At 38.1% G+C, this 25,333-nt stretch overlaps 1 protein-coding gene across 1 annotated transcript; it reads right to left on the reverse strand.

Annotated features, from left to right (window-relative positions):
* Positions 1–288: 288 nt before the first annotated feature.
* Positions 289–13,531, reverse strand: Hspa13 (heat shock protein family A (Hsp70) member 13). The gene is made up of 5 exons (XM_004654364.2): positions 13,441–13,531; positions 11,708–12,048; positions 8,995–9,208; positions 5,577–5,744; positions 289–3,948 (listed from the first exon to the last, which is right to left on the reverse strand). The coding sequence occupies exons 1-5, from the start codon at positions 13,463–13,465 to the stop codon at positions 3,281–3,283; spliced, it is 1,416 nt and encodes a 471-aa protein (XP_004654421.2). The 5' UTR covers positions 13,466–13,531; the 3' UTR covers positions 289–3,280.
* Positions 13,532–25,333: the final 11,802 nt, after the last annotated feature.

A 25,333-nucleotide genomic window follows, 5' to 3' on the forward strand; every position in this document is an offset into this window, starting at 1 on the left:
TTGTCAGGTATTTTTGGTCACAACAATGAGAGTAACTGACACAGAAGCAAATGGGATTAGAAAGCAGTTGGGATTAGCAGCCACATCCAAAGTTGCCTTTCTAAATGAGGAATCTTAAACGTGGAAGTGTTTTTCTTCACATATTTGAATACCTCAACAAGGTAATTTAAATAACTATAAAGAAATCACAGGGACTAGTCATGGAAGAGATTCAGTGTATTATCCTTAAGAGCTCATTTTAAAAGACTATAAGCAAATTTCTTTAAAAGACAGAAAAAATCTACTGAATATTTGTCCAAAAGAATGACACAAACTTTATTAAAAATTATTATAAAGTATTTACCATCAACAAGAGGATTACAGAAATGTTATATGAACTACTTATTATCTAATAGATGGAGAGGGCTCTTGGCTCCACTAGCCAGAAGCCAAAATTAGTATTGAGCTCTGCAGAACTGATCATACAATGTTGGAGGTGTTGCTTCTAAATTAAAGAAAATGCAGAAAATACATCAGAAATCCCAGAGATGGGATGTAGGAAACTGTACTGTGCTACTGGCTGAAATCTCTAAGCATCAGATCAGATATATCCTTTTTGTATTTATATACATCAAAAATATGCTCTAGCCCAATTGTGAATGGAAAATACAGACAATTAAAAAACTTGCAAAATGGTATTTATAGTAAAATGTGAATTTCTTGTATCCACATAAATTTAATAGGCACAATCTGTTTTGCACAATAACCATCATCATGTTCAGTACATATTTTACACAGCAGTATCTATTGATAACTTAGTGGTTTGAATGAAAAAAAAACAGTATCAAACATTTCTGATACAAAATAAATTACTCATTCACGTATACTAGTTAACAAGACATTATTTTTAAAGTCACATATTTCAAAAACACTAGTCAAACATACAACTAAAAAGGTCGTTTTATGAAAAATGACTTCAGATTGTTCTCATAATGGCCCTTTTCGGGACACATTCTTAGCTTTCAAATAAACTACACAAATCAATATTACCTATACATAACTCCAACATATGACTGAGGACAAATTCCTTCATATTTCAAAAGTACAATTATACTACAGAATATGTTAAATCCCACCACTGCCATTCTGTTTCCCCAACAAATTAACTTTTAGTGTGATATTTAGCATATTAGCTGAAATTATAAATTGCTTCCTTTAAGGTATTTTTAATCATATCAAATTATTTGAAAAATTCAAGTTTTTGCTTTGTCAAATCAAAAATTGCTTCATGTTAAAGAATGGTACAATTTTTTTTTTTTTTTTTTTTGGTTTTTTGAGGTAAGGTCTCACTCTGGTCCAGGCTGACCTGGAATTAACTCTGTAGTCTAAGGGTGGCCTTGAACTCATGGCGATCCTCCTACCTCTGCCTCCCAAGTGCTGGGATTAAAGGCGTGCACCACCACGCCCGGCTAAGAATGGTACAATTTTTTGCTCAAACATGTTTAGAGAGATATTTTTCAATTTTAAAGCCTACTAATGATTCATACAAAGTCCAAGAGAACACTTGAATATTTTCATAATTCACTGAAGGACTTGTCTTTGGCATTTCTCCATTAGGTCTAAAACAAAACAAAACAAAACAAAACCCCAGCATCTTTTTAACCTACTATACATAATTTTTGTACACAAAAATAGTTGATGGAAAGTTATGTTTAAAAGCAACTTCACTGCTAACCATTTTTCTTATGTATCTGCAAAAATATTAACACCATTCAGCATTATACAATAAGAAGCCCTAATGTTATAATGTTACTGAAATAAACTTGCTTAGTTTTCTTCATAGTGACTGGCATTTTAACATCCTTTAAAATTCAACACTGGTAAATAACATATACTTCAACAAAATGTCCACCAGGATGCAGTTTTTGCCTATCACTCTAAAGCATGCCACCAGTAAGGCAAACAAATACATTTGTCTTCAAATAACATGAACTACAATATTTTCTTTCTTGGTCCTTGGGACTTTTTCCCTTCCACTTCAACTTTTTATTTTGAGACAGTCTCAGACAGTACCCAGCTGGTCCTGAACTCCATCATTATCTCAGTCAAGCCTTGAATTCTGCCTCAGTCTCCAGGGTAGCTAATTTACAGTCTTGTAACCACCTGACCTGGCCCTCTGTCTTTTCTGAAAGGAAACAAATAAAACCCAAACCAAAATAAATACTATAAATGCTTGATCTGTGGAAACCTTTCCACAATACTCTCCACATTGGATTTAATCCCAATATTGGCAAATATCTGAAATCAAGTTAAGTGTTACAACTTAAAATAACTCAACTGTTTGAAAGTAATATAAAATAATAAAAGGCCTTTGCAGTTGAGCTTCATTTAGAATGTGAGAGAAAATCTGTGAAAGTTAATCAAATAATATTTGATAGACTTAAGTACATGCTATATTCCCCAGAAAAGATACCAACAGATAAATAAAAAAATCACCATAAACATAGTAAGTAATTACCAATAATTACCAATGTCTGCAAAAGCCTTGAATAACAAAAATGAGATAGTAATGATGGCTTTACTGTGACATTAACACATTTTAAAAGGCAATCAATATTTCCCTACTGTTTTCTAACCAGGCATAATTGCAAAGAGCCAAGCAGAGAATGATGTCAGAGATGAAGGAACTTTCTAATGTCTGGCATAGAAAACTTGGACAAAATCTGTAGTTGTCTTAGAAAGAAACTGGTCTTTTCAACATATTAGTAGATTACAAGAATATAACACATAACAAGACGATGAGTTTGTAGAAGTGAATTTTTATATGGCAGTTACTGAATATTATCTGTCCAGCTTAGTAATACTGCTATCTCCCAGACAATAAATACTTGACATCAACAATCCTTCAAGTACAGATCACATTCATAGTTACAGGTGATAACCACGTGAAGTAATTACCAGCTCCTACCAATACAATTCAGTAAGAACCAGCAACCTGATGATTGGCACTGTTTAATGTTTACAGAATACAATGGCAAGTGTAAATGGTTAACTACTTCCCAAATCTAGAAGAGTTTACCTAAATTCTCATAATTTTACAATATTTATCAAAATAAATCTCTCCAAGATCAAATAGGATCAATGTGGTCACATCCAATTCTGAAACATAATTTGCCTGCATGGAACTGTCCTCTAGAGTAAATCTGTGAGACACTTTATAGGTAGAGACTTTTGTGGAGGAGGTTGTTTGATAATATAGACCATCAAACAAGACCACAAATTATTATTGTTCCTTGCAAATTCAGTTGAAGTTGGTTTTTTGTAAATGCTTATTGGGAATTTCTAAAGCACTGACTTGGAGAGGCCAAGAGCCACCATCGATCCCTGCTTGGATAGCCACTCCCGTCACCACTGCCAGGTCAGGATCCACAGATGTGTTGGGATCCTTTCCAAAGAACTCTCGAATGACTTGGCGAATTCGAGGAATTCGAGTAGAACCCCCAACTAAAACCACTTCATCAATCTCAGTCTGGTCCACATGGCCTTCTTTTAACACTTGCTGAATAGGCACGAGTATTTTCTGAAACAGATCTTCATTAAGGGTATCAAAGAGGTCCCGGGTTATTTCTGTTTCAAATAAAACCTGGCTTTCTCCACGTTGCTTTTCAGAAAGGTCAGGTGCAGGCACTGTGTCCACATGGTGGCCATCTCCTGGGGTGAGTTGGTCCTTTGGTGGCTCTGAGTCGTCATTCTGAGGTCCCTTGCTGTCTCTTCCTTCCACTGTTAGTGACACTGATATGAGGGCAGACTGATGAAGTGTGAGGTTTAATTTGACCATTTCCACAGCTTGTCTCAATCTGTGGATTTCCTCTTTCCTAGAGGGGAAGAAGCCATAGGTCTGGTAGATCTGTTTATATAAATATTGAAGTAAGCGCTGATTGAAGTCTTGTCCTCCAAGTTTATTGTTTCCTAAATAAACAATTGAAAGTTTATGTCATATTTATTCATGTATATGTATACATATATGTATATGTATGTATATATATATGTGTGTGTTTACGTACAAAATATATTCCATAAAACAATTTTTTTAATATACTAATATTTTAGTCACACAAAGATTGATAAAAAAGAATTAGGTTAAAAGCTGTTAACTCACACATGAACCACTAAAAATAGTGTGTCAGTGTCAACACCTTTAAATGATATAAAAGGAGGGACCTCAATGAATCACAATATAGGTACCTCAATGTTTTCATAACATAGAGGAATAAAAACCAATTGGTTTGCTAAATAGCTATTTAAAAACTGTCATTATTCCCAAATGAACAAAGTACTTACTTTTAATAATTAATAAATAACAACAGATTATTTTCCTACTTAAAATTTTGTTTTTATTTTTGTTTGTTTATTTGAGAGTAACAGACAGACAGAGAAAGAGGCAGATACAGAATGGGCAATCCAGGGCCTCCAGACACTGCATAAGAACTTCAGATGTATGTGCCCCCTTGTGCATCTGGCTTACATGGGTCCTGGGGAATCGAGCCTCGAACCAGGGTCCTTAGACTTCATAGGCAAGTGCTTAACCACTAAGCCATCTCTCCAGCCCCATTTTCTTCCTTTTTTTTTTTTTTTTTTGTTTTGAAGTAGGGTTTCACTCTAGCTCAGGCTCTTCTGGAATTCACTATGTAGTCTCAGCAACCCTCCTACCTCTGCCTCCCAAGTGCTAGGATTAAAGGCGTGCGCCACTGTGCCTGACTTATTTTCCTACTTTTTAATGATTAAGACCTGAATAATGGAAAAAAATTATGTCTAAAGAAAATAATAATATAAACCCTAAGCATTTATCTTGATTCAATAGAATCTGGTTAAGAAAATACATAGCTTAGGGCTGGAGAGATGGCTTGGAGGTTAAGGTGCATGTCTGTGAAGTCTGACCCAGGTTCAATTCTCCAGGTTCCACATAAGCCAGATGCACATGGTGACGCACGTGTCTGGAGTTTGTTTGCAGTGGCCAGAGGCCCTGGTGTGGCCATTTTCATTCTCTCTCCCCCTCTCTCTCTGCCTCTAATAAATAAATTTTTAAAAATCAAAAAAAAAAAAGAAAATACATATGTTAGAACAACTACAGCATAGAGCTTAATCCAAATATGCTTTAATTATTTAGCCTAAAGTGAACAAAAGTCTTTACAAAATAAATAAAACTTTTAAGTGCAAAATCCTATCATTTCTTTGGTAAAACTAAAATTACATCTTCTTAAGCTATCTATTTCATAAAACATAGTAACAGATAAAATTAAATCATCATCCTTCATTTTAAAGAAAATTTTCATTCCTTCTTTTCCTTTCACTGGCTCAGCAGAACACAACTGGCAACCACCCATTTAATTTATCAGATGTTTGGGCAGTGTTTTTTTCTTTTCAGATTTAACTTTTTGCTGTATACAGATAGACATAAACATTATTATACAGATAATTTTAAAATGAAGTCTAGTAATCTAAAAACAAAATTTTTAAAAAAGAAGAAAAAAAAGCTTAGCATGCTACATACCATTAAAGACAGCATGCTTGAACCTATGTAACTGCATTTTTCTTACCAGACATTGCTCGTGTCAGAAACATTCCTCCTTGCTTATTCAATAATGACACGTCTAGAGTTCCTCCACCCAAGTCTATAACCAAGACGTGGAAGACATCAACCTTGTGCAGACCATAGGCCATAGCTGCTGCTGTAGGTTCATTAATGACCCTCAAGATCTTCAGTCCTGTAAGATTCAGTGGAGGAAGAACAAGTTATGAGAGGGAAACCTTTTCCATTCAGCTTCACAGCATATTTCCTTTTTCTTTGACGTGAACTTCACTAATGACAAAAGCCATGGAAGTAACACAATGGGATGGAAAACATAAGCTGTTCTAAGCGGTGCAATTCAACTTACTTTAAAGAGTTACAATATAAAGAAAGAAGAGCCCCGGGAGGCAGAAATAGATCAGCAGTTAAAGGCACTTGCTTGCAAAGCCTGTTGGCCTGGATTTGATTGCACAGAACCCACATAAAGCTAGATGCACAAAGTAGTGCATTCATTTGAAATTCATTTGCAGGCAAGAGGTCTAATATACACATACATTCATTTTCTCTCTCTTCTGTTGGATAAGTAAATAGGTACAAATATCTTAAGCCAGGTGTGGTGATGCACACCTTTAATCCCAGCCACTCGGGAGGCAGAGGCAGGAGGATCCCTGTTACTTTGAGGTCCCCTGGGACAACATAGTGAATTCCAGGTCAGCCTGGGCTAGCATGAGACTCTACCTTGATAAACTAATACCCCCACGCACACGCGCACACATACACACTAAGTTCAAGTTTAGTGAAATAACAATCCCTATAGATATTAATTTTCAAAAACATCTGTCTAAGCCTTTCCAGATATTGATACTTTCCTTGGGGCTATATGAACAACAATTTTACATAAACACAGCTAATTGCTACAGAAATGAGAAAAGCCTATCTTGTGCAAGCAAAAGAGCTGGTGGACTTAAATAAAATTCCTGTTTTGAATTAAAGTTCCCACTTAAAGAATGGGCTGCAGAGTAAGATGTTCTTTCCTTCTGGAGCTGTAAGAGCACTCAAATTTCCCTTGAGCTCATCTTCATCAGTCTCTTCTGCTCACCCTAGTCAGCTTTCTGTCCTGTATATGACCAAGTTCCCACTAACTGTGGTTGCACTGGTTGCTGTCTCTCACTATAATCCACTCCCGCTGTGTCTACACAGCTACCTTCCTCACATCCTTCAAACCTACTTTAATTTCACTTTCTCCCATCCAAGTACTACATCCAATCCTGCCTAGTCTCCAAGATCAGACAAAGACTGGCCATGTTCCGGGTCCTAGACCCAAGTGGTACTTTTTCCATGAGACCTACCTGATTACTCTATAGCATCCTACTCTCTGTTTACTATCTAGCTCTTTATCCTGCTCTTTTTTTCCTAACACATTACTTTCTGATAGATGGTGCTAATGGTTCTCAGTGACAGACGACTTCATCCCCAGGAGGCAAATGGTAATAAATGAGAACTGAGGATTGTCATCAATGAGAGCAGTGGATGCAACTAGTATCTAGTGAAGAGAAGTGAAGGATACTATCAGCTAGTTCATAATGGGCTCCCAAAGGTGCATGTGCAGAAAGGTAGTGAGACCTGAAGAGATAAAACCACCACTTGTACCCAGGCAAAACCACAGGGGAGTGGGGAGATGAGCCTGAGTGCTGCTTCCATGTCGAGCCTGACAATCAATGCCAGGGTGGAGGAGACAGATACTGAGGATCAACACAAACCAAAATAGAAATCCAGACGCTCCTAAGAGCGCATCACTGACTGTACACTTAAAACACATCCACTAAGGCTCAGGGACTTTTGTGAAAGAAGGGTTGGAGAGATTGTTAAGAGCCACAGTTGGGATGTCATGCCCACAGGCATTTTCTGCCCCCAATCACGTAAGTGCTGCTCCCACAACATATAACCCGCAACCCCACTGGGAATACCAGCAACCCCACTGAGGAGGGCAGGAATGGGGGCAGGGAGGAGGGAAAAGATGGTACTAACACATGAGACATCAATACAAAGTATATTCTTTTTTATTTTTAATTTTTGTTCATTTTAATTTATTTATTTGAGAGCAACAGACGGAGAAAGAGGCAGATGAGAGAGAGAGTGTGTGTGAGAGGGAGAGAATGGGCCCTGCCACTGCAAACTCCAGATGTGTGTGCCCCCTGTGCATCTGGCTAATGTGGGTCCTGGGGAATTAAGCCTTGAACCAGGGTCCTTAGAGTTCACAGGCAAGTGCTTAAGTGCTAAGCCATCTCTCCAGCCCCAAAGTGTATTCTTAATAATAATAATAAAAAAAAAGAGTTCATAATGCGATGGATAAGCCCTCCACAGCAACAATCTATCCAGCTTAACATGCAGTAATACTGTGATTAATGAATGCATGTTATATCTTCTTTATTTTTAACTAATAATCTTTTTATTATTATGCTTATTCTGTTACACTCTAAGTTCATATAAACTCTCTAAGAACAAGGTTTGCTGTGATTTGCTGAGGTACTATTTGCTGAATATTGTTAAATTATTTTCTACTTCAGATAGCTTGAAAACTTAACATTAAAATTTGGGAAAAAAAAAACAGAAAGAAAACTTCTTCAGTAGAAGAACCCAAGTTCCCTCCCAGTTTATGTTTTATTTTGTTTGTTTATTTTTTTAAAATTTATTTATTTATTTGAGAGTGACAGACACAGAGAGAAAGACAGATAGAGGGAGACAGAGAGAATGGGCGCGCCAGGGCCTCCAGCCTCTGCAAACGAACTCCAGACGCGTGCGCCCCCTTGTGCATCTGACTAACATGGGACCTGGGGAACCGAGCCTCGAACCGGGGTCCTTAGGCTTCACAGGCAAGTGCTTAACCGCTAAGCCATCTCTCCAGCCCCTGTTTGTTTATTTTTGAGGCACGCACAAAAGTCTGGCCTTCTTTTTATTTTAAATGGGATAGTGAGAGATAGAGAGAGAATTGGCGTTCCAGGGCTTCTAGGCACTATAATCAAATTCCAGACTGTGTGCCACCTTGTGCACATGTGCAACTTTGCTCACTTGTGTGTGTGTGTGCCTGGCTTACGTGGGACCTGGAGAGTCGGACATGGGTTCTTAGGCTTTGCAGGCAAGTGTCTTAACTGCTAAGTCATCTTTCCAGCTCTTACCTTTTTTTTTTTTTTTTTTTGAAGTTCCTGGGATTGAACCCAAAGATCTGCACACACTAGGCAAGTAATCTATCATTAAGCTCCACCTGTAGCCCCCAACTGCTTTTCATATTTTATGGTATGCTACATAGAGCTTTCGTAATTATCACTTATAGACCTATATAAAATTACAAATTATTTATTTAGCATATGTGCCTAATTGATTTCCATTTAGATGTTCATCCTAAAATAAAGTCAAGAAAAATGCATGTCAGATAAAGGTGTTATTACCAGCAAGACTGGCAGCTTCAATTGTTGAATTTCTCTGCTTTAGGTCAAATTCTGCAGGTACAGAAATGACAGCATTGGCAACTGTCATTCCAAGATATTCTTCTGCCATTTCCTTTAATTTCAACAACAGTCGAGAGCCTACATACTCTGGGGAAATGGTGATGGTTTCATTACTTGTCACTGAAAACTCGGCCATGCCATTTTTGTGTAAAACCTGCGAATATTAAGGTGTACATGTATACGTATGCACAGATATATTTTCACATTACTGGATGGATATATTCAACATAATCCTTCACAATGTTGTAAAATTTACCACATTCTTTCAAGTACATTTGCAAAGATTAGAGTTTATTGAAGGTCATGCTTTAAACATCTATAAAATAAATCTACATTATAATTTTATTAACAGCAAAATAAAATTCAAGCATTTAACTGGAGCACAAGACATGTATGTTCACTGCATGTTCCAAGACTCCCAGTAGATGCCTTTTTCACTTACATAAAACACTTGATGGCTTTCAAATTGCTGTTATCACTGAAATTGCACTTGGGGACCATTAGTGAGTGAGGTAAAGATAACCTGAACCCAAGCACTGCAGTCCCAGGTCAACCAGACGACCAAGATAGCTACTATGTGAGTAATATAAGGCAAAATATACAATGAACAAAGGGTTGGATAACCGTGTTCTGGGTAAGCCTGGCAGGGACAGCGTACAGTTCCATCACTTATTCAGAATGGTTTATAACTTAAAAATTTATATATGAGTTCTAGAATTTTACATTTTACATTCCCAGACAGTGGTTGACTTCATGTAACTAAAACTATAGAAAACAAATGTGTAGAAAACAGTATCAGAGACAAGGTAGGACAAATGTATAAGGAATTACTCAATCATGGATTTAACTCAGGAGCTTTCCTTTCCATTCCCCCCCCCCCCGTTTCCTCTTGTTTCTAAAAGTAATAGACATTTGAGAAAGATTTCTAGTACATATCAGAAGGAATATATTAGTACATTTTCCAAGAGTTAAACATCACATTATTATATGCATAACAATATTTTGCACATTAGCTTATGATCATTGCTAATGTGAGTACACATTAAAAAAAAAACTACATTAACTCAAACATACCATCTTATTTTTGCCAATAGGCTATACTAATAGCAATAGTAAAGAGAATCAGTTTAGAGAAATTGTGAGAATTTTCTGATAGTCATTCTAGCTCTAACAATCAGAAAATCACAAAACTCTGACCTAAGAAAGTGTCTGGCGAAAAAAACCAAGATGTACAGAGGTCACTAATACAAAGTGCAAAGCTTACAAAGCTACTATATAGCAACTGGTGCCTTCCTAGCCCATCTATAACAAAGTAAAGTAATCAGGTCAATTAGAAACTTAGAAACAGCAGATTAAAATAACTCTTAGGGAGCTGGGGAGACAGCTCAGTCCATAAAGTGATCTCCATGCCAGCATGAGCACTTGAGCTTGATTCCAAGAAATCACATTTTAAAAAAAGTCAGGCGTGGTAGTATATGCTTATAAATCTCAGCAATGGGGAGGAGGAGACAAGAGAATCCCAGGAGATCACTGGACAGCCAGTCTAGTCTAACTGTCAGCTCCTGGCCAATGAGACACTATCTAAAAATAAGAAAAGAAAACGAATGGTGTATGGTGTTGCAGAGGAATGACACAAGAGGTTGTCCTCTAGCTGTCACACGCTCCCATGCAGTCACACACGCACACATACAATAAATAACTCTTAAATCTAAAAGAATTACATTTAATTCTGTTATTTAGATTACAAAATTTAGATTATTTTATTATTACATAAAATACTAAGAAATGAAAAGCAAAGTAACATAGCTAGAAGTGTAGAAGGCAAACTTTTTCTCTCCTTTGAAAATTTTTTTAAAAAATTGGAGAATTTGGGTTGGAGGAATTGCTTAGCAGTTAAGGCAACTTACTTGCCTGCAAAGCCAAAGGACCCAGGTTTGATTTTCCAGGACCCACATAAGCTAGATGGACAAGGTGGCACATGTGTCTGGAATTTGTCTGCAGTGGCTGGAGGCCCTGGCACACCCATTCTCTCTCTTTGCCTCTTTCTCTCAGATAAATAAATATTAATTCTTAAAAAAATTTAAAAAATTGGAGAATTTTAGAAGGTTATTTCATAAGCAGCACTGATACATTTATCTGATGACAGTAATTCACTTAGAACCACTTCAGAACCTAGAAAAACAGCCTTCATGGCAAAAAAAGATTTAAACATTTAAGAGAATCCTCCTAGAAACAAATGTATAAAAGGATTACAATGAAAAACAAAGCAAAACACAAAAAAATTAATCTAGTGGATAGCATGAGAAAGGTCATACTAAGCACAGTAAGAATCAAAGCTATTATAATAAAACAGAGATTATTTCAAAGTTTAATACTTTGACAACTCATAAGCAAAATTATATACCACTAAACAAAAAAAGATAGTGGAAAAAATAAAACAACAAAGATTTTACTGTCCTTAAGGAAAGGGAATCAGGCTTAAGGATAACAGGACAGAATCCAGGAGCTGCTGTGGAATTTCTTAAATGAGATAAAATAATTTCCATATTGGTCAAGTTAGTTGAGATACAGTATTTTGTGCTGTGAAACCAAAGCATTAATTGAAATAGTACAATAAATTAACATTAAAACAGATTTTAGAGTAATCTCTTACCTTAAATGGGTATCTACCAATTTCAGCCTCCAGCTCTTCTGGGGTGAAAATCTTACCTATGAATCTTTTGGCATCATATATTGTATTCTGAGGATTTGAATCTGCCATCTCTAAGCTTTCATACCCCACATACACATCACTGTCAGTAAAGGACACCATGCTGGGTATGCTGATATGCCCATTTTCATCTGGAATCACCTTTACTTTTCCTGTTCCAGGAAAAAACACTCCCACAGAACAATAGGTGGTGCCCAGGTCAATGCCGATCACTTTTGGGGTAGGCAAAGGTAAATACTGTTGTGCCAAATAGCCAGCCAACAGGAGAGTCAAAACAGCTGATCCTGAAAGTAGTCAAATTAAAAAATGCATCTTATCAAACTACTGCAACATGCTGTTACTACAACAATATCTCGTTAATAATACTCTGAAATAGAACACAATATACTCAATTTCATAGGACTAATCACAGTATTTCTTTAAGATATCAAAACTTTCATAATGTGAGCTGGCTATAAAAATGAAGGCATCACAAAACAAAAGCCATTATAATTATATATTTGTAGCATTCACCAAAAGAATAATGGAATAAGATGTAAAGATACTGCAGCAATAACCAGGCTTATCGTGACAGGAAATAACAATCTGAAGAAAAGGCTAGACATAATTTAATTGTCTTGATGACTTGTTATTTAGAATGTAGAGCTTTATAAACAGGTTTCATTACCTTTACTACAGTGAAATCCCATTACCGAAATTCTCATAGCAAAAGCTCTGGTACTGTAAGACTAATACTCTTTATCCCAGTTATCTGTTTTACCCTTTCAAATGGATAAATTCGACATAAAGTTGCACAGGAACTGTCACTTCATAAGAGAACCCAGTAAATATTTTGTATATTTGAATATGAATTATGGGCATATCTCTGAAAGAGGTAATACCTAGGGAAGATATACTAAAGTGCCAACACTGATGGCAACAGCCAGACATGCAAAGTCCTTGGAGGCAAGTTGTGTTCATTGCTCTGTCTCCTACCCAGCAAGAGCAGAGGCTCAGCAAATACAAATGACCTGCGCACTGTAACTAAGAAGACATCCCTGTGAATTTACAATGAACTTCTTTCCTGGTTTCATTAGGCTGTGTTATGCACCTGTGTGCAAATTCACATGCCTAACAACCCCAAATGTCCATTAGTAGTGCCATACCGCGTTAACTGTTGACTCAACATCAACACCTAACTCACATGTAATCAAGTGTCCACGTCACTTTTCTCCTCTAACCAACAGGCAAATTTCAGAAGCACACCATCCCCTTTTAGGCAGTGGACGGTGATTCCTCACCGGATGGATGGGGTGGAAAGAGCATCAGGGGCCTGAATACCTCTAAACTCAGCATCCCACTGTTCCTCACCCTTCCTCCACAAAGGGCTCCTGGAGGGTGCACACCTCCACAGAGCCCCAAATCCGGCCAGCAGTTAAAAACTAAGGCCCTGTGAGGAAGAAAGTCCCTAGGACGTTTGCATGTGGTGGCGCGGGCCAGACGAGGAAGGCCCTTGCAAGCAGGACCACGGCTAGAGGCGCCCCGCCCCCACCCGCTCCAAACAGCCCGCCTCCCTTCCGGGCATCCCCGGGTCGCGTCAGCTGCATCCAGAGGTGACACCACCACCCCGGACCACCCTAGAATCCCCACAACGCCTCGACGGCTGCCACACTAACAGGGACCCTTGGTATACTGACCTAAGATCGTCATCTCTCCGGCCATTACAGTCCCGCCGAAGAGAGGCTTTTGATGACTGTACCAGACGTGAGGCACCGCCCCCACGCCGCCGGCGGCCCCGCAGCCGTCTGGGAAATGTAGTCCTTTGGCTATGACGCAGACGGAGGTGCTACCGCTCATACCACAGCAAAGACTTCAACTCCCGTGAGGCTGCGGGGCAAAACGCGTCCCTTTAACCCGGCCCAGTGAAACAAGAGTCGGCCGCCCCACATCCCGAATGCTGAACAAATCAGAATGGGAAGAAGAGGAGCCCGCGGAAGGACTGGCGTTTGTATTCAAACAAGAAGCATCGCGAGCCAACTTGAGGTATAAACAGTTCATGCAGCCCCGCCTCGCCGCTGTGAATTGTGGGAAGTGGAGTCCTAGCCTGCGCGATGTCTACGAAAGGAGTCAGACGTAGGGCGAAAACCTTTAGAGTATTGCTTCCGCTGGTCGAGTTCCTAAGTAGGCCCAGGGTTCTTTCTTTCTTTTCTGCTTTCTTTAAAGCGGGTTCCTTTGACTGAAATAAAGATTCTAGGTGGCGTTCCCCTAGACATCCCTGTGGTAGCCTCCTTAGAAAAGAAAGACTCTGGTCTGGTCTGGTGTGGTCTACTACTTGTTGCATCCGTAACAAGCCTGTAACTCCAATGGGATCTTCAGGCCAGTGCTTTTGTGCAAGGGTTAATGAGTTCAAGTAATGTAAATTGAGGGATTTATTTCAAATTGGAGGAACTTTTTTTTTTCTATTAACACTAATAATATGCCATTAAAAACACATGTATAGAACAACGAACTCTTTTTTTTTTTTTAATCATTGGCCAGAATTTCTCTCATAGACACGTCCTGTCACATCTATTGACCATTTAAGATACTTGTGAATTGTTTTCACTTTTTAGATGATAAAAAACTGATTTCCCCCCACTTCTGATAGGACATACTGTGAAAGTTTGTGAATACCTAAGGTCCTAGAGGCTTGAATTTGCTTTCTTGTTTTAAATATAAATAAAATGATCTCACTTGACAACAGGTTAACCTGATGTGGGAATAAACCTCTATTGCCTTCCTACTTAAATTGTGTGTGTGTGTGTGTGTGTGTGTGTGTGTGCATGTATCTGTATCTTTGAACATGAATTTTGGCTAGAGAAGATTATAATCAGCGTTTAAAAAATTCTTATTTATTTATTTGAGAAAGAGAGAGAAAGAGGCAGATAGAATGAGCACAGAAGGCCTCTAGCCGCCACAAATAAATCCCAGACACTAGCACCACCATGTGGCTTTAAAGCATCTGGCTTCATGGGTACTGAGGAATTGAATCTTGGTCCTATCTCTGCACCCCATATAATCGGCTTGTATGTTTTTCAAATCTTAAGTGAGATATGAAAATCATGTGAATTTATAATGAGTCCTATTCACTAAGATTTTTTATGAAGAAGGCATAACTGAAACATTTAACTCATGATCATTAGGTTGAATGATAATTTTAACAAGCATTATTGAACAGTTAATGTGTGTTTTGCACAGTGGCAAACAGAAAATAAACCCACAAATGTAATTTGCTGTGGCATATGCCATAATTACAGTATTGACAAAGAAAGCAACAGAATAGAAGAAAGCCTATATGATTTTATCTTGAAGAGAAGGTCTAGTGTTTGAGAGGTATTTTGTAATGTGAGAATGAGTAGGAGATAAATTAATAATGGAGTAATAAGAAGTCAGCTGGAGGTAATTCAGGTAGAGGAAACTGAATTATCAGGAGCAGAGAAGCAGATAACTAGCATAGATTACAAACTAGATTCATAAAGCATGGGGTCAAGTCTTAGCGATTGGACTAGAGATATAAATTATACAGGGGAACTAGTCTTTTGTGGCAGGCACTGGTCATTCCCACTCTGAATGCTGCTGCCCACCCCTTCCTCCTTGATCCAGAAATCTTCATTTGTTCAAGATGCAGCAAGAGTACATTGTCTAAGAGTGGAAACCCCCTTACCCTAAGGGAGGAATTAAGAATGACTTGGACATATTCATTTTCTAATGCCACCTTAAAGTACCATAAATTTTTCCAAAGTATAAGTAAGTTATGCAATATTTACAATGCAAGTTACATCCTTTAATTTTTCCTTTTTCATCCATCTTTAGAATTCAGTTCAGAGTTCTATGCCTAAAGTGATGTCTGGTTTCATAGATTTCATTATGACCAATAATATGAACTTCAGTAACTTCATCTTCTTTGTTATTGTCATTGTTCTTAAACCCATCAGAACAATTGTGGCCATAGCAAAATCAATAAAATCATGAGATTTTCAATATGCCATGTGAGTTTATGAATAAAATTATTACCAATGGTTAAACATACTAAAAGATTGACTAATAATTAATTAATCTGTATTACAGAGTTTGATAGCATGCATTTGTTTGTAGGTGGTTGTTTCTTTTCAGCCTAAGTAAAGGTGGTATTTTGAAAGTATTTATTTAGATTAAATTTTTTTTTTTTTTTTTTGGTTTATTTCAAGATAGGATCTCACTCTAGCCCAGGATGACCTGGAACTTACTCTGTAGTTCTAGGCTGGCCTCAAACTCACAGAAATTCTCTACCTCTGCCACTTGAGTGCTGGGATTAAAGGTGTGTGCCACCATACCCTGATTTTTATTCAGATTTTTAAAAATATTTTTATTTGTTTTGAGCAGAAGGAAGAAGGGAGGAGGGAGAGAAACAGAGGGGAAGGAGAAAGGGAGGGAGAGAGAGAGAGAGAGAGAGAGACAGACAGACAGACAGACAGAGAGACAGAGACAGAGAGAAATATAGGCACATGCCAGGACCTTCTGCTACTGCAAAGACCAGATGCATGTCACTTTGTACATCTGACTATTTGGGTACTGGAGAATCAAAACTGGGTTCACAGGTTTTGCAAGCAAGTGTCTTTAACCTCCTAGTCATCTCCCCAACTTTGTTTAGATTTAGAATTTTAAAAAACATTTTATTTTTATTTATTAATTAGAGAGAGAGAGAGAGAAAGAGAGAGAGAGATACAAAAGTAGGCAGGTAGAGAGTGTGAGAGAGAATGGGTGTGCCAGGGCCTCTAGTCACTACAAACGAACTCCAGATGTCTGCACCCCCTTGTGCATCTGGTTTACGTGGTCCTGGGGTGCTATGGGTCCTTTGGCTTTGGAGGGAAGTGCCTTAACCACTAAGCAATCTCTCCAGCCCTAGATTTAGAAGTCTTTCTTTCTTTCTTTCCTCCTCCTCCTCCTCCTCCTCCCCCCCCTCCCCCTCCTCCCCCTCCCCCTCCCCCTCCCCCTCCTCCTCCTTTTTTTTTTGAGGTAGGGTTTCACTCTAGCTCAGGCTCTCCTGGAATTCACTACGTAGTCTCCGGGTGGCCTTGAACTCACAGCAATCCTCCTATCTCTGCCCCTTGAGTGCTGGGATTAAAGGCATGTGCCACCATGCCTGGCTAGATTTAGAATTTTTTTTTAAATTTTTATTTACTTATTTGAGAGTGACAGACAGAGAGGAGGAGGAGAAGAGAGAGAGAAAGAGAATGGGCACGCCAGGGCTTCCAGCCACTGCAAATGAACTCCAGACGCGTGTGCCCCCTTGTGCATCTGGCTAACGTGGGTTCTGGGGTATGGAGCCTTGAACCGGGGTCCCTAGGCTTCACAGGCAAGCGTTTAACCACTAAGCGATCTCTCCAGCCCTATATTTAGAATTTTTATAACACAAGACCATGGCCTTAATTTCTTCCTTGACATAAAACCACAAAATGAAAACACTTTAGTAAAAGCACACAATAAAACAGCTTTCTAGCCTTGACTATATGTGCAGGAGTCAAAGGAGAGAAAGGAAGGTATTTGAAAATCTTCCCAATTCCTTGGTCCTAAACAAATGGTCTGATTTAAACATTATAACAACAATTTATCTATGTTTGAAGGGTTTTACTAAGTTTCTATCAAATTAATACAATATTTTCATCAACATTTTTGGTTCAAATTAAATCAGACTTTACTAATTTGTAACACAATAGGATCTGTTGCAAAATGGAACAGAAAGATTACTGGGCCATCTTGTAGGATTCTAGGGCTAGTTCTGTGACAGCACTGACCGCATGACACAGATTGCATCTATTTAGCAGAGCTGGCCTTGGAGATTTCTTTTTTTTCTCCTAAAATGTTGTACCCTCCTCATTTCTTTCCTTACTTTATACCCACATTTCAGGTACTCTGAATATAATAAGCAACCAGAATAGAGGACTGCTGACTTCTGGTAGTTTGAGGTTGAAGGGGCCCAGACATTTAACAAGTAGTTGATGAAGTAATGAGTAAATTTTATGTGTGATAACTAATTCCAAGAAATGTTTCAATTGTCAATATTTTCAAAAGTGTCTTTTTATTTCATACACACATACACACACCCATATATGTATATGTATATATATATATATATATGTATGTGTATGTATATGTGTATGTATATATATAGATATATATATGTATATATGTATAATTGTATGTATGTATGTATGTATGTATGTATGTATGTATGTATATACCTTGTCTCTGTGTATGTTACTTGGGATTAATCCCAGGCCCTTGTGCATAGTAGGTAAGCATCCTGGCATCAAGCTATAGCCCTCAGCCCAATTTTATTTATTAAAGGGAAATATTTTATTCTAAAATCTTAATGAGTATTTGTGTTTGGTATGCTTGTGTATACATATATGTGTATCTGTATGTATGAAAGCACACATGTTTGCAGCAACATGCAGAGGTCAGAGGTTGACATCAAGTGGCTTCCTTAATTGCTTTCCACTTTACTTACTGATGGAGGATATCTCATTTGAACCAAGAACCCATCAATTTAGCTAGTCTGCCAGCTTGTTCCAGTGACCCATCTGTCTCTCTGCCTCCTGGGCACTGGGAATACAGGTGGGCTGCCAACCCACACAGTATTTATGTGGGTGCTGGGAATCTGAAGTCTGGTCCTCATTTTGCATGAAAAGTATATTATCCAATGAGTCATCTCAACCCAATTAAAAATATTTATTTGAAAGTAGAGAGACATAGAAGAGAGACAAACAGACAAAAAAGGTGGGTGCACTGTAAACGAGCTCCAGACACATGTGCCACTTTGTGCATTTGGCTCTATGTGGTCACTGGGGAATTGAACCAGGGTCATTAGGCTTTGCAGGCAAGCACTTTGACTGCTGAGGCATCTCTCCAGCCCTCAACCCATTTTTTTTCTGGAGTGAAAATAATTAGTAATGATCTATTATCAATAAATGTAATGTACATTTTTTTGATTTTAAAGACATAATTTTAGTAAAATTAGTTGTCCTTTTTCTAAAACTTATATTCTATAATATTATAGGGGGTAGGGTAAGCTTATTTCACTGCCATCCTACTTGAAAAATTTCACATATTGACTAGATAGTAAGACCCTTTGCTGAAGAAAGCACATGTTCCAAATGCAGGGTGTTGAGAAATGAAGCTAGAGCTGTGGTGGAAGCCTCTCCCATGTGCCACCAGTAACTGTCAGAATGCTAGAGAGTACTATGAAGCAGCTTGCTGGGGGAGAAAGCTCATTAGCTGACCTAGCCAACAGTGGACTCTGATAGTTGCATGGTTAGCCAGCTACACAAGATGTGCCAGTGGTGCAATAGTAGCATGGCTGTTATGGGTGTAACCAACTGCTCCCTAATGGAACTGAGTCCCACTGTATGGGAGGGAATTCATACCTCATACTGAAAACCTAGTCAAAAGCCTAAGGCTGGTGTTGTTGACTTAAATGAAGTGTTGTCTCCATAAACGTATGTGTTCTGAATGCTTGTTCACCAGCTGGTGGCAGTTTGAGAGGTGTTGTTGAGGGTGGACATTGAGGTTGATTAGCCCTCACTTACCAGCATTAATTGGCTTACTCACCTCTGCTGCTGTCCACCTACTGTTGGCCAGGAGATGATGTCCAGCTTCTGCTCATGCTGTATTTTCCTCTGCCATCATGGAGCTTCCCCTTAAGACTATAAGCCAAGACAACCCCACCCCCAGTAAGCTGCTTCCGGTTGGGTGCTATGTCCATGCAATGAGAAAGTAACTGCAACAGAAAACTGGTACCAGTGGATTGGGGTTGTTGCTGCTAGAAACCCCACTCTGTATTCTTCCTATGTCCTGTGAGCTTGTGCTAGATAGAAATGAACTGGTATGTGCAGAAAGACATTGCACAGAAAGAATGAAAGTTTCAGACTGGAGTTGTCCCACTCAGCTGCAATGGTTTGAGAGGTTACAACTATTGAGACTGGGCCAGCTGTTCTCTGTCCACTGGGAAAACAGAAAAAAAAATGCATAATCTTTTGAAAGTAGGGCACCTGAATGCTGAAGGAGTGTCTTGCTCTTCAAAGTTGGCTTTATTTTCCCTGGGCCAACAAATTTGGTAGCCCACCTGGGACTATAGGAATATAACACATGTATGAAAGAAAGGCCATTTGATTTTCAATGCAGTTTTTTTTTTTTTTTTTTTTTTTTTGAAATGGCTACTAGGCAGTGTGAGGCAGAGTTGTTGGGAGTCACTGTGTTGGGTCCCAGTGGAACCATTAAGATGAACTGTGGGTTGTAGTGGACACCCTAGTATGTTATTGAGATGCCAGGACTATGGGATGGCTGCCAAGGACACCTGCTGGCTTGGATTTATTGCCGCTCTATTCACAAAGCTGGGAAATGGAACCTGCCTAGATGTCCCTCAACTGATGAGTGTATAATGAAGATATGCCACATTTACACAAAGACTATGTATTTTTATCAATAGAAATGTGCTTAGATCATATGTAATACAGTCTGTTCTTTAATTTATTAATCTCATTAAAACAGGGTACTGAGGATATCTTCATGGTATTATGCATAATTTTGTGATAGTCTAATAGCATTTTTTAACTACATGAATATGTATAGAAATTTACCTAATTAATTACTCTTGTTAGATACTTAGTTTATTTCTGGTATTTTGCTATTTCTGTATGCATTTACAATGAAATCATTTTTACAACTGTCTTTCTACAGTTATTTCTGTATGCTATTGTACTAGTTATTCTGCTTATTGTGATCAAATACTTGACCAGAAGAAACTTAAGGAAGGAAAGGTTTGTTGTGAGTTAAGTTTGAAGGGCTACATTATATTATGGCACGTATAGCATGGCATCAGGACCGTGATGCAGAGCTGGTGTCATTGTGTCCTGTTCAGACAATGAACAGGAAGTGAGATCCAGTAACACAACCTTGGTGCCCACTCCCAGTGAGCCATTTTCTCATGCAAGGCTCTACCTCCTGAAAGTTCTGCAGCCTTCACAAATAGCATCACCATCTGAATGCCAAGTTTTCAAAAATGTGAGTCAATGGGGTGCATTTTACACTCAAAACACAACCAAAAATACATAAATATTGAGAATTTTGACAGAATTTGGACAAAAGATTGTCCTAATTGATGCTCCTACATGTAAATGTTTATGTGCCCCTTCCCTGTCTTCTTGACAGTTCTGTGCATTACCAGTATTTGCCTATTTTAACCAGGTTGGCCAACAACCATTTAACCTTATAGTTGTAGTTTTGCATCTATTTGTTTTACTAGCAATGTCAAATGTACAACTCAGAATTTTGAACGAACTGTTTCTTAACATCTTTTGATTCTTAGTCTATTTACCTATTAATTTGATGTTTATTACCAATAGCTACATCAAGATCCTCTTCAGTATATGTTGTAGCTCTTGCCAGTATTTATTTTTTGTTTTATTTCTTCCATCTTTTGTCATATTTTAGGTTTTTATATGGTTAAGTCTTTTGCCTTTGGTTTCTAAGGTTGTCACCATGCATTAAATGAATCCCAAAATTCAGACTTAATCAGTGTTCCCACACTTCATTCTTACTCATTTTTCATTGTTTTTGTATTCAAATGATAAACTTAAATAAATTATAACCTATAGTAAGACTGATTTTCAACTTCATCCCTACAAAAAGCTGTACTACTCAAAATAACAAAAACTAGTTTTTTTTTTAATTTTTAAAATTTTTTTATTAACATTTTCCATGATTATAAAAAAATATCCCATGGTATCCCATGGAGCTAGTTTTTTTTCTCATTAATTTTCTGTCTTTTGCTTTAATTTTCTTTAAAAATTACATATTTGTTTATTAGAGACAGAAAGAGGGAGGGAGAGACAGACAGAAAGAGAGAGAGAGAGAGAGAGAGAGAGAGAGAGAGAGAGAGAGAGAGAGAGAGAGAGAGGGAGAGGGAGGGAGGGAGGGAGGGAAAGAGAGAGAAAGAGAGAATGGGCATGCTCAGGACTCCAGCCACTGCAAACGAACTCCAGATGCATGCACCACCATGGCATCTGGCTTACATGGGAGTCTCATCATTTTGGCAAGGTTAGTCTTAAACTCACTCATTCTGTGGTGATCTCATTTTATCCTCCTGAGTAGCTGGTTCTACAGGTGCAAACCACTATAGCCATATCTGTGTTGGGTTTAAATGCTACATCCTCCATATAGAAAATATTCCAGCTACTCAGGAGGCTGAGGAGGATTAGTGTTTGAGGCCAGGCTAGGCTAAAGAATGAGAGCAAAGCTAGCTTGGACAACTTAGTAAGACCCTGCTTCAAAATAAAAAAATGAGAAGAAGTCTGGATGTGTAGGCTAGTGATAGATTGCTTGCCTGTGTATATGTACAAGCCTTTTTCTTTGCACTTCCTTTTCACCAATTTGGATATTAGTGACATACTTTTAAAATTACTAAATTTTATCATAAATATTTATGTCTGAATGGACAAAATATATTTCATTACTTTGACATTTTTTCCCTATTTTTCTCTATTTTCATTGAATTTTTTTTCCACATAGACTTACATGTCATCTTCATTCTCTTTCCTTCAGAAAAATCTCTTTAATATTTAGACTAAAACTTTAACTTTGTGTGTTGATTTGAGAACGGGCATCTTTATAATAAAGAAATTTCCACCGGGGGTGGTGATGCATGACTTTAATCCAAGCACTCAGGAGGCAGAAGTAGGAGGATCACTGTGCATTCAAACTCACCCTGTGATGACATAGTGAATTCCAGGACAGCCTGGGCTAGAGCCTGACCCTATCTTGAAAACGCAAAGAAATTTCCACTTAGGAATGAGATATGTTTACATATTTAATGAAAATGTATGCATTCTGGGGTGTAGTTTTATAGTTTCCTTCATTTGATATTAAATAATCTATGCTGTTTAATCCAATGTATTCTATAGCATTTTTGATATTGTGATGCAAATATTTTTTGAGAATTAGCCAGTTAAAGCTTTTAAACTGTTGACTTTTGACACATTTAGTCCGTTTACGTGAGTGGAGTAACCATCACGTCCAAATAATGATAACTGGCTTCTGCTCTGACATGAGCAAATAATGAAAGAAGGAATTATGGATCCTCACTAGCGCCGTTTTTGTGTTCAGTAATGGAGCACAGTGAGGTAGGGACACTGTTCATTGCTTTGGTGGCTGTCCCTGAAAACCATGCTTCTCTAAAACAGATTCCTCACTAAGTTGTAGCTTTAGTACATATGACAAACAAGCTGTTCTGTTATAAACTCAGGGCATAAGGACACATTCCACTCATAAATTATGCTGATTACTCTGTGGTTTGCTTCTGGGTCTGTTCATGTTTGTAACCTTTGCAGTCTCTAAGAGTAGTTTTGTTCTAGGGCTGGTTGTTCAAATGAGTTCACCTTCTGCTGGCTGTACTGCTTTCTCGTTAATCTTTGGATTTTTTAGTTTAGCTTTCTTGCCCTTCTTGGCTCAGTACTTCAATTTGTTTTGTTTTGTTTGAGACAGTCTCACTCTGAGGTTTAGTCTCACTCACTGTCCTCACTAGGTAGTCCAGACTAGCCCTAAATTAATGGTGTAAACCTCTTGTCTTCATTTCTCAAGTGCAGAGACTACAGCTGTGGGCCACTATACCAGCCAGTGCTTTTTTAAAAACACCTTACAGACTATTTTATACATACAGATCTATTTATGTTTAAATTATGGCACAAAATCCAAATTAATCATCTTGATCTGAAATGAACTCATACTCAAAATGTGTTTGTGATTTTACATTTTAAGCAAGCGCCTTTGACCAGTGAGGTATAGTCCTAGACTCTTAGTTTTATAGTTCCGAGTTTTTGATTAAGGATACTCAAACAGAGCTGGAGAGATGGATTAGTGGTTAATGCATTTGCCTGTAAAATCAAAGAACCTTGGTTTGATTCCCCAGGACCTACGTAGGCCAGATGCATAAGGTGGCACATGTGTCTATAATTCTTTTGCTGTGGCTGAAGATCCTGATGTACCCATTCTCTCTCTCTCAAGTAAATAAATCAAAATAAACCAAAATAAAAAAATAGAAAAGAATACTCACACAGGAGAGTTTATGAAAATATTAAAAATCTGAAAAACTCTAAAATCTGAGCTATTTCTGTTCCCAATTATTTTGGAAGAAAGAAACTCAACCTATAATTAAATGAATACCAGTGAATCCCTTCTCCTACTTAAATACTTAAATAATGTGATTCTAAACACAACTAAATCTATAAATGTGTTCCTTTTCTTCCCTATAATTACTTATCTTTGCTTCTCTCAGAGAAGAATGTTGTATACTATGTCCTTCCTTTAACTAGACCCCCTTCTATTTTGATGTATTTCCCCCCTCCTCCATCATCCATGACAATATGTTGATGGGCCCAGTCAGTCTTATACATGTCTGGTACAGGTCATAAAAATTTTGTGGTGAATCTGGGGAGGGGTGACAAAGGAATGCCACAGGAGGATTGTGATCAAAATACATCATGTGCATGTATAAAGTGATCAATAAAAAGTTTCAAAAAATTTTATATATTTTAAGAATAACTGCAAGAGAGATGCTTAAAGACTCCAAATGCAAAGCAATGACAAGGAGAGCTAAATGTAGCTGCCATGATCTGATCATTATACATTGTATACATGTATTGAATTACCTGCTGCATCTCATGCATATGCATGATGAAAGTGGTAATACATAAAAAAATATTTTCAGTGTGAAAAGTATACTTTATCATTTATGACATATACTTAATATTTACTTTTAGTCTTGAGACTTCTAAAGGTCCCCCACTAGCCTTGTTAATGGTTCATGCATTAAAAACCCATATAAGTGATACTGAATATAAGACTTATTGGAATTAAAATTTAGACAGTGTGGAAACCAATTAGGGAATCTATGTGTATGTCATTTTTGTCTCGTTCAGCTCGAAGCCAGCTGCCCCTGATCCTTTGAAGTGAAACAAGACGAGAAGAAAGTAGAAGTGACCAATCTAGAAACATGTCTGCCTCACAGCCTCCAAGCTGGATGAATCACGTGATGCTGTTCACCATAGAACTCAGCCACACCTGGCTAAAATCAGAGCTAAACTGAGCAGCAGACATAACTTTCATACTTTGCAAGATCAGTGACAATGTATGTGACCAGAAACTGCTATGACCATTGTTTCAGACAGGTTCGCATTGCTGATAGAAATCACATGACCAAGAGCAGCTTGTGGGGAAAAGGTTTATTTTGGCTTATAGACTTGAGGGGAAGCTCCATGATGGCAGAGGAAAATGATGGCATGAGAAGAGGGTGAACAGCACCTCCTGGCCAACATCAGGTGGGCAACAGGAACAGGAGAGTGTGCCAAACACTGGTAAGGGGAAACTAGCTATAATACCTATAAGCCTGCCCCTGAACAATGCACTGCCTCTAAGAGGTGTTAATTCCCAAATGTCTATCAGTTGGGAACCTAGTATTCAGAACACCCAAATTTATGGGGGACACCTGAATCAAACCACCACAGTCAGGCCACCATT

This window comes from Jaculus jaculus, chromosome 5 (genome assembly GCF_020740685.1).
Source record: "Jaculus jaculus isolate mJacJac1 chromosome 5, mJacJac1.mat.Y.cur, whole genome shotgun sequence".
In the NCBI taxonomy this organism is placed as follows: domain Eukaryota; kingdom Metazoa; phylum Chordata; class Mammalia; order Rodentia; family Dipodidae; genus Jaculus; species Jaculus jaculus.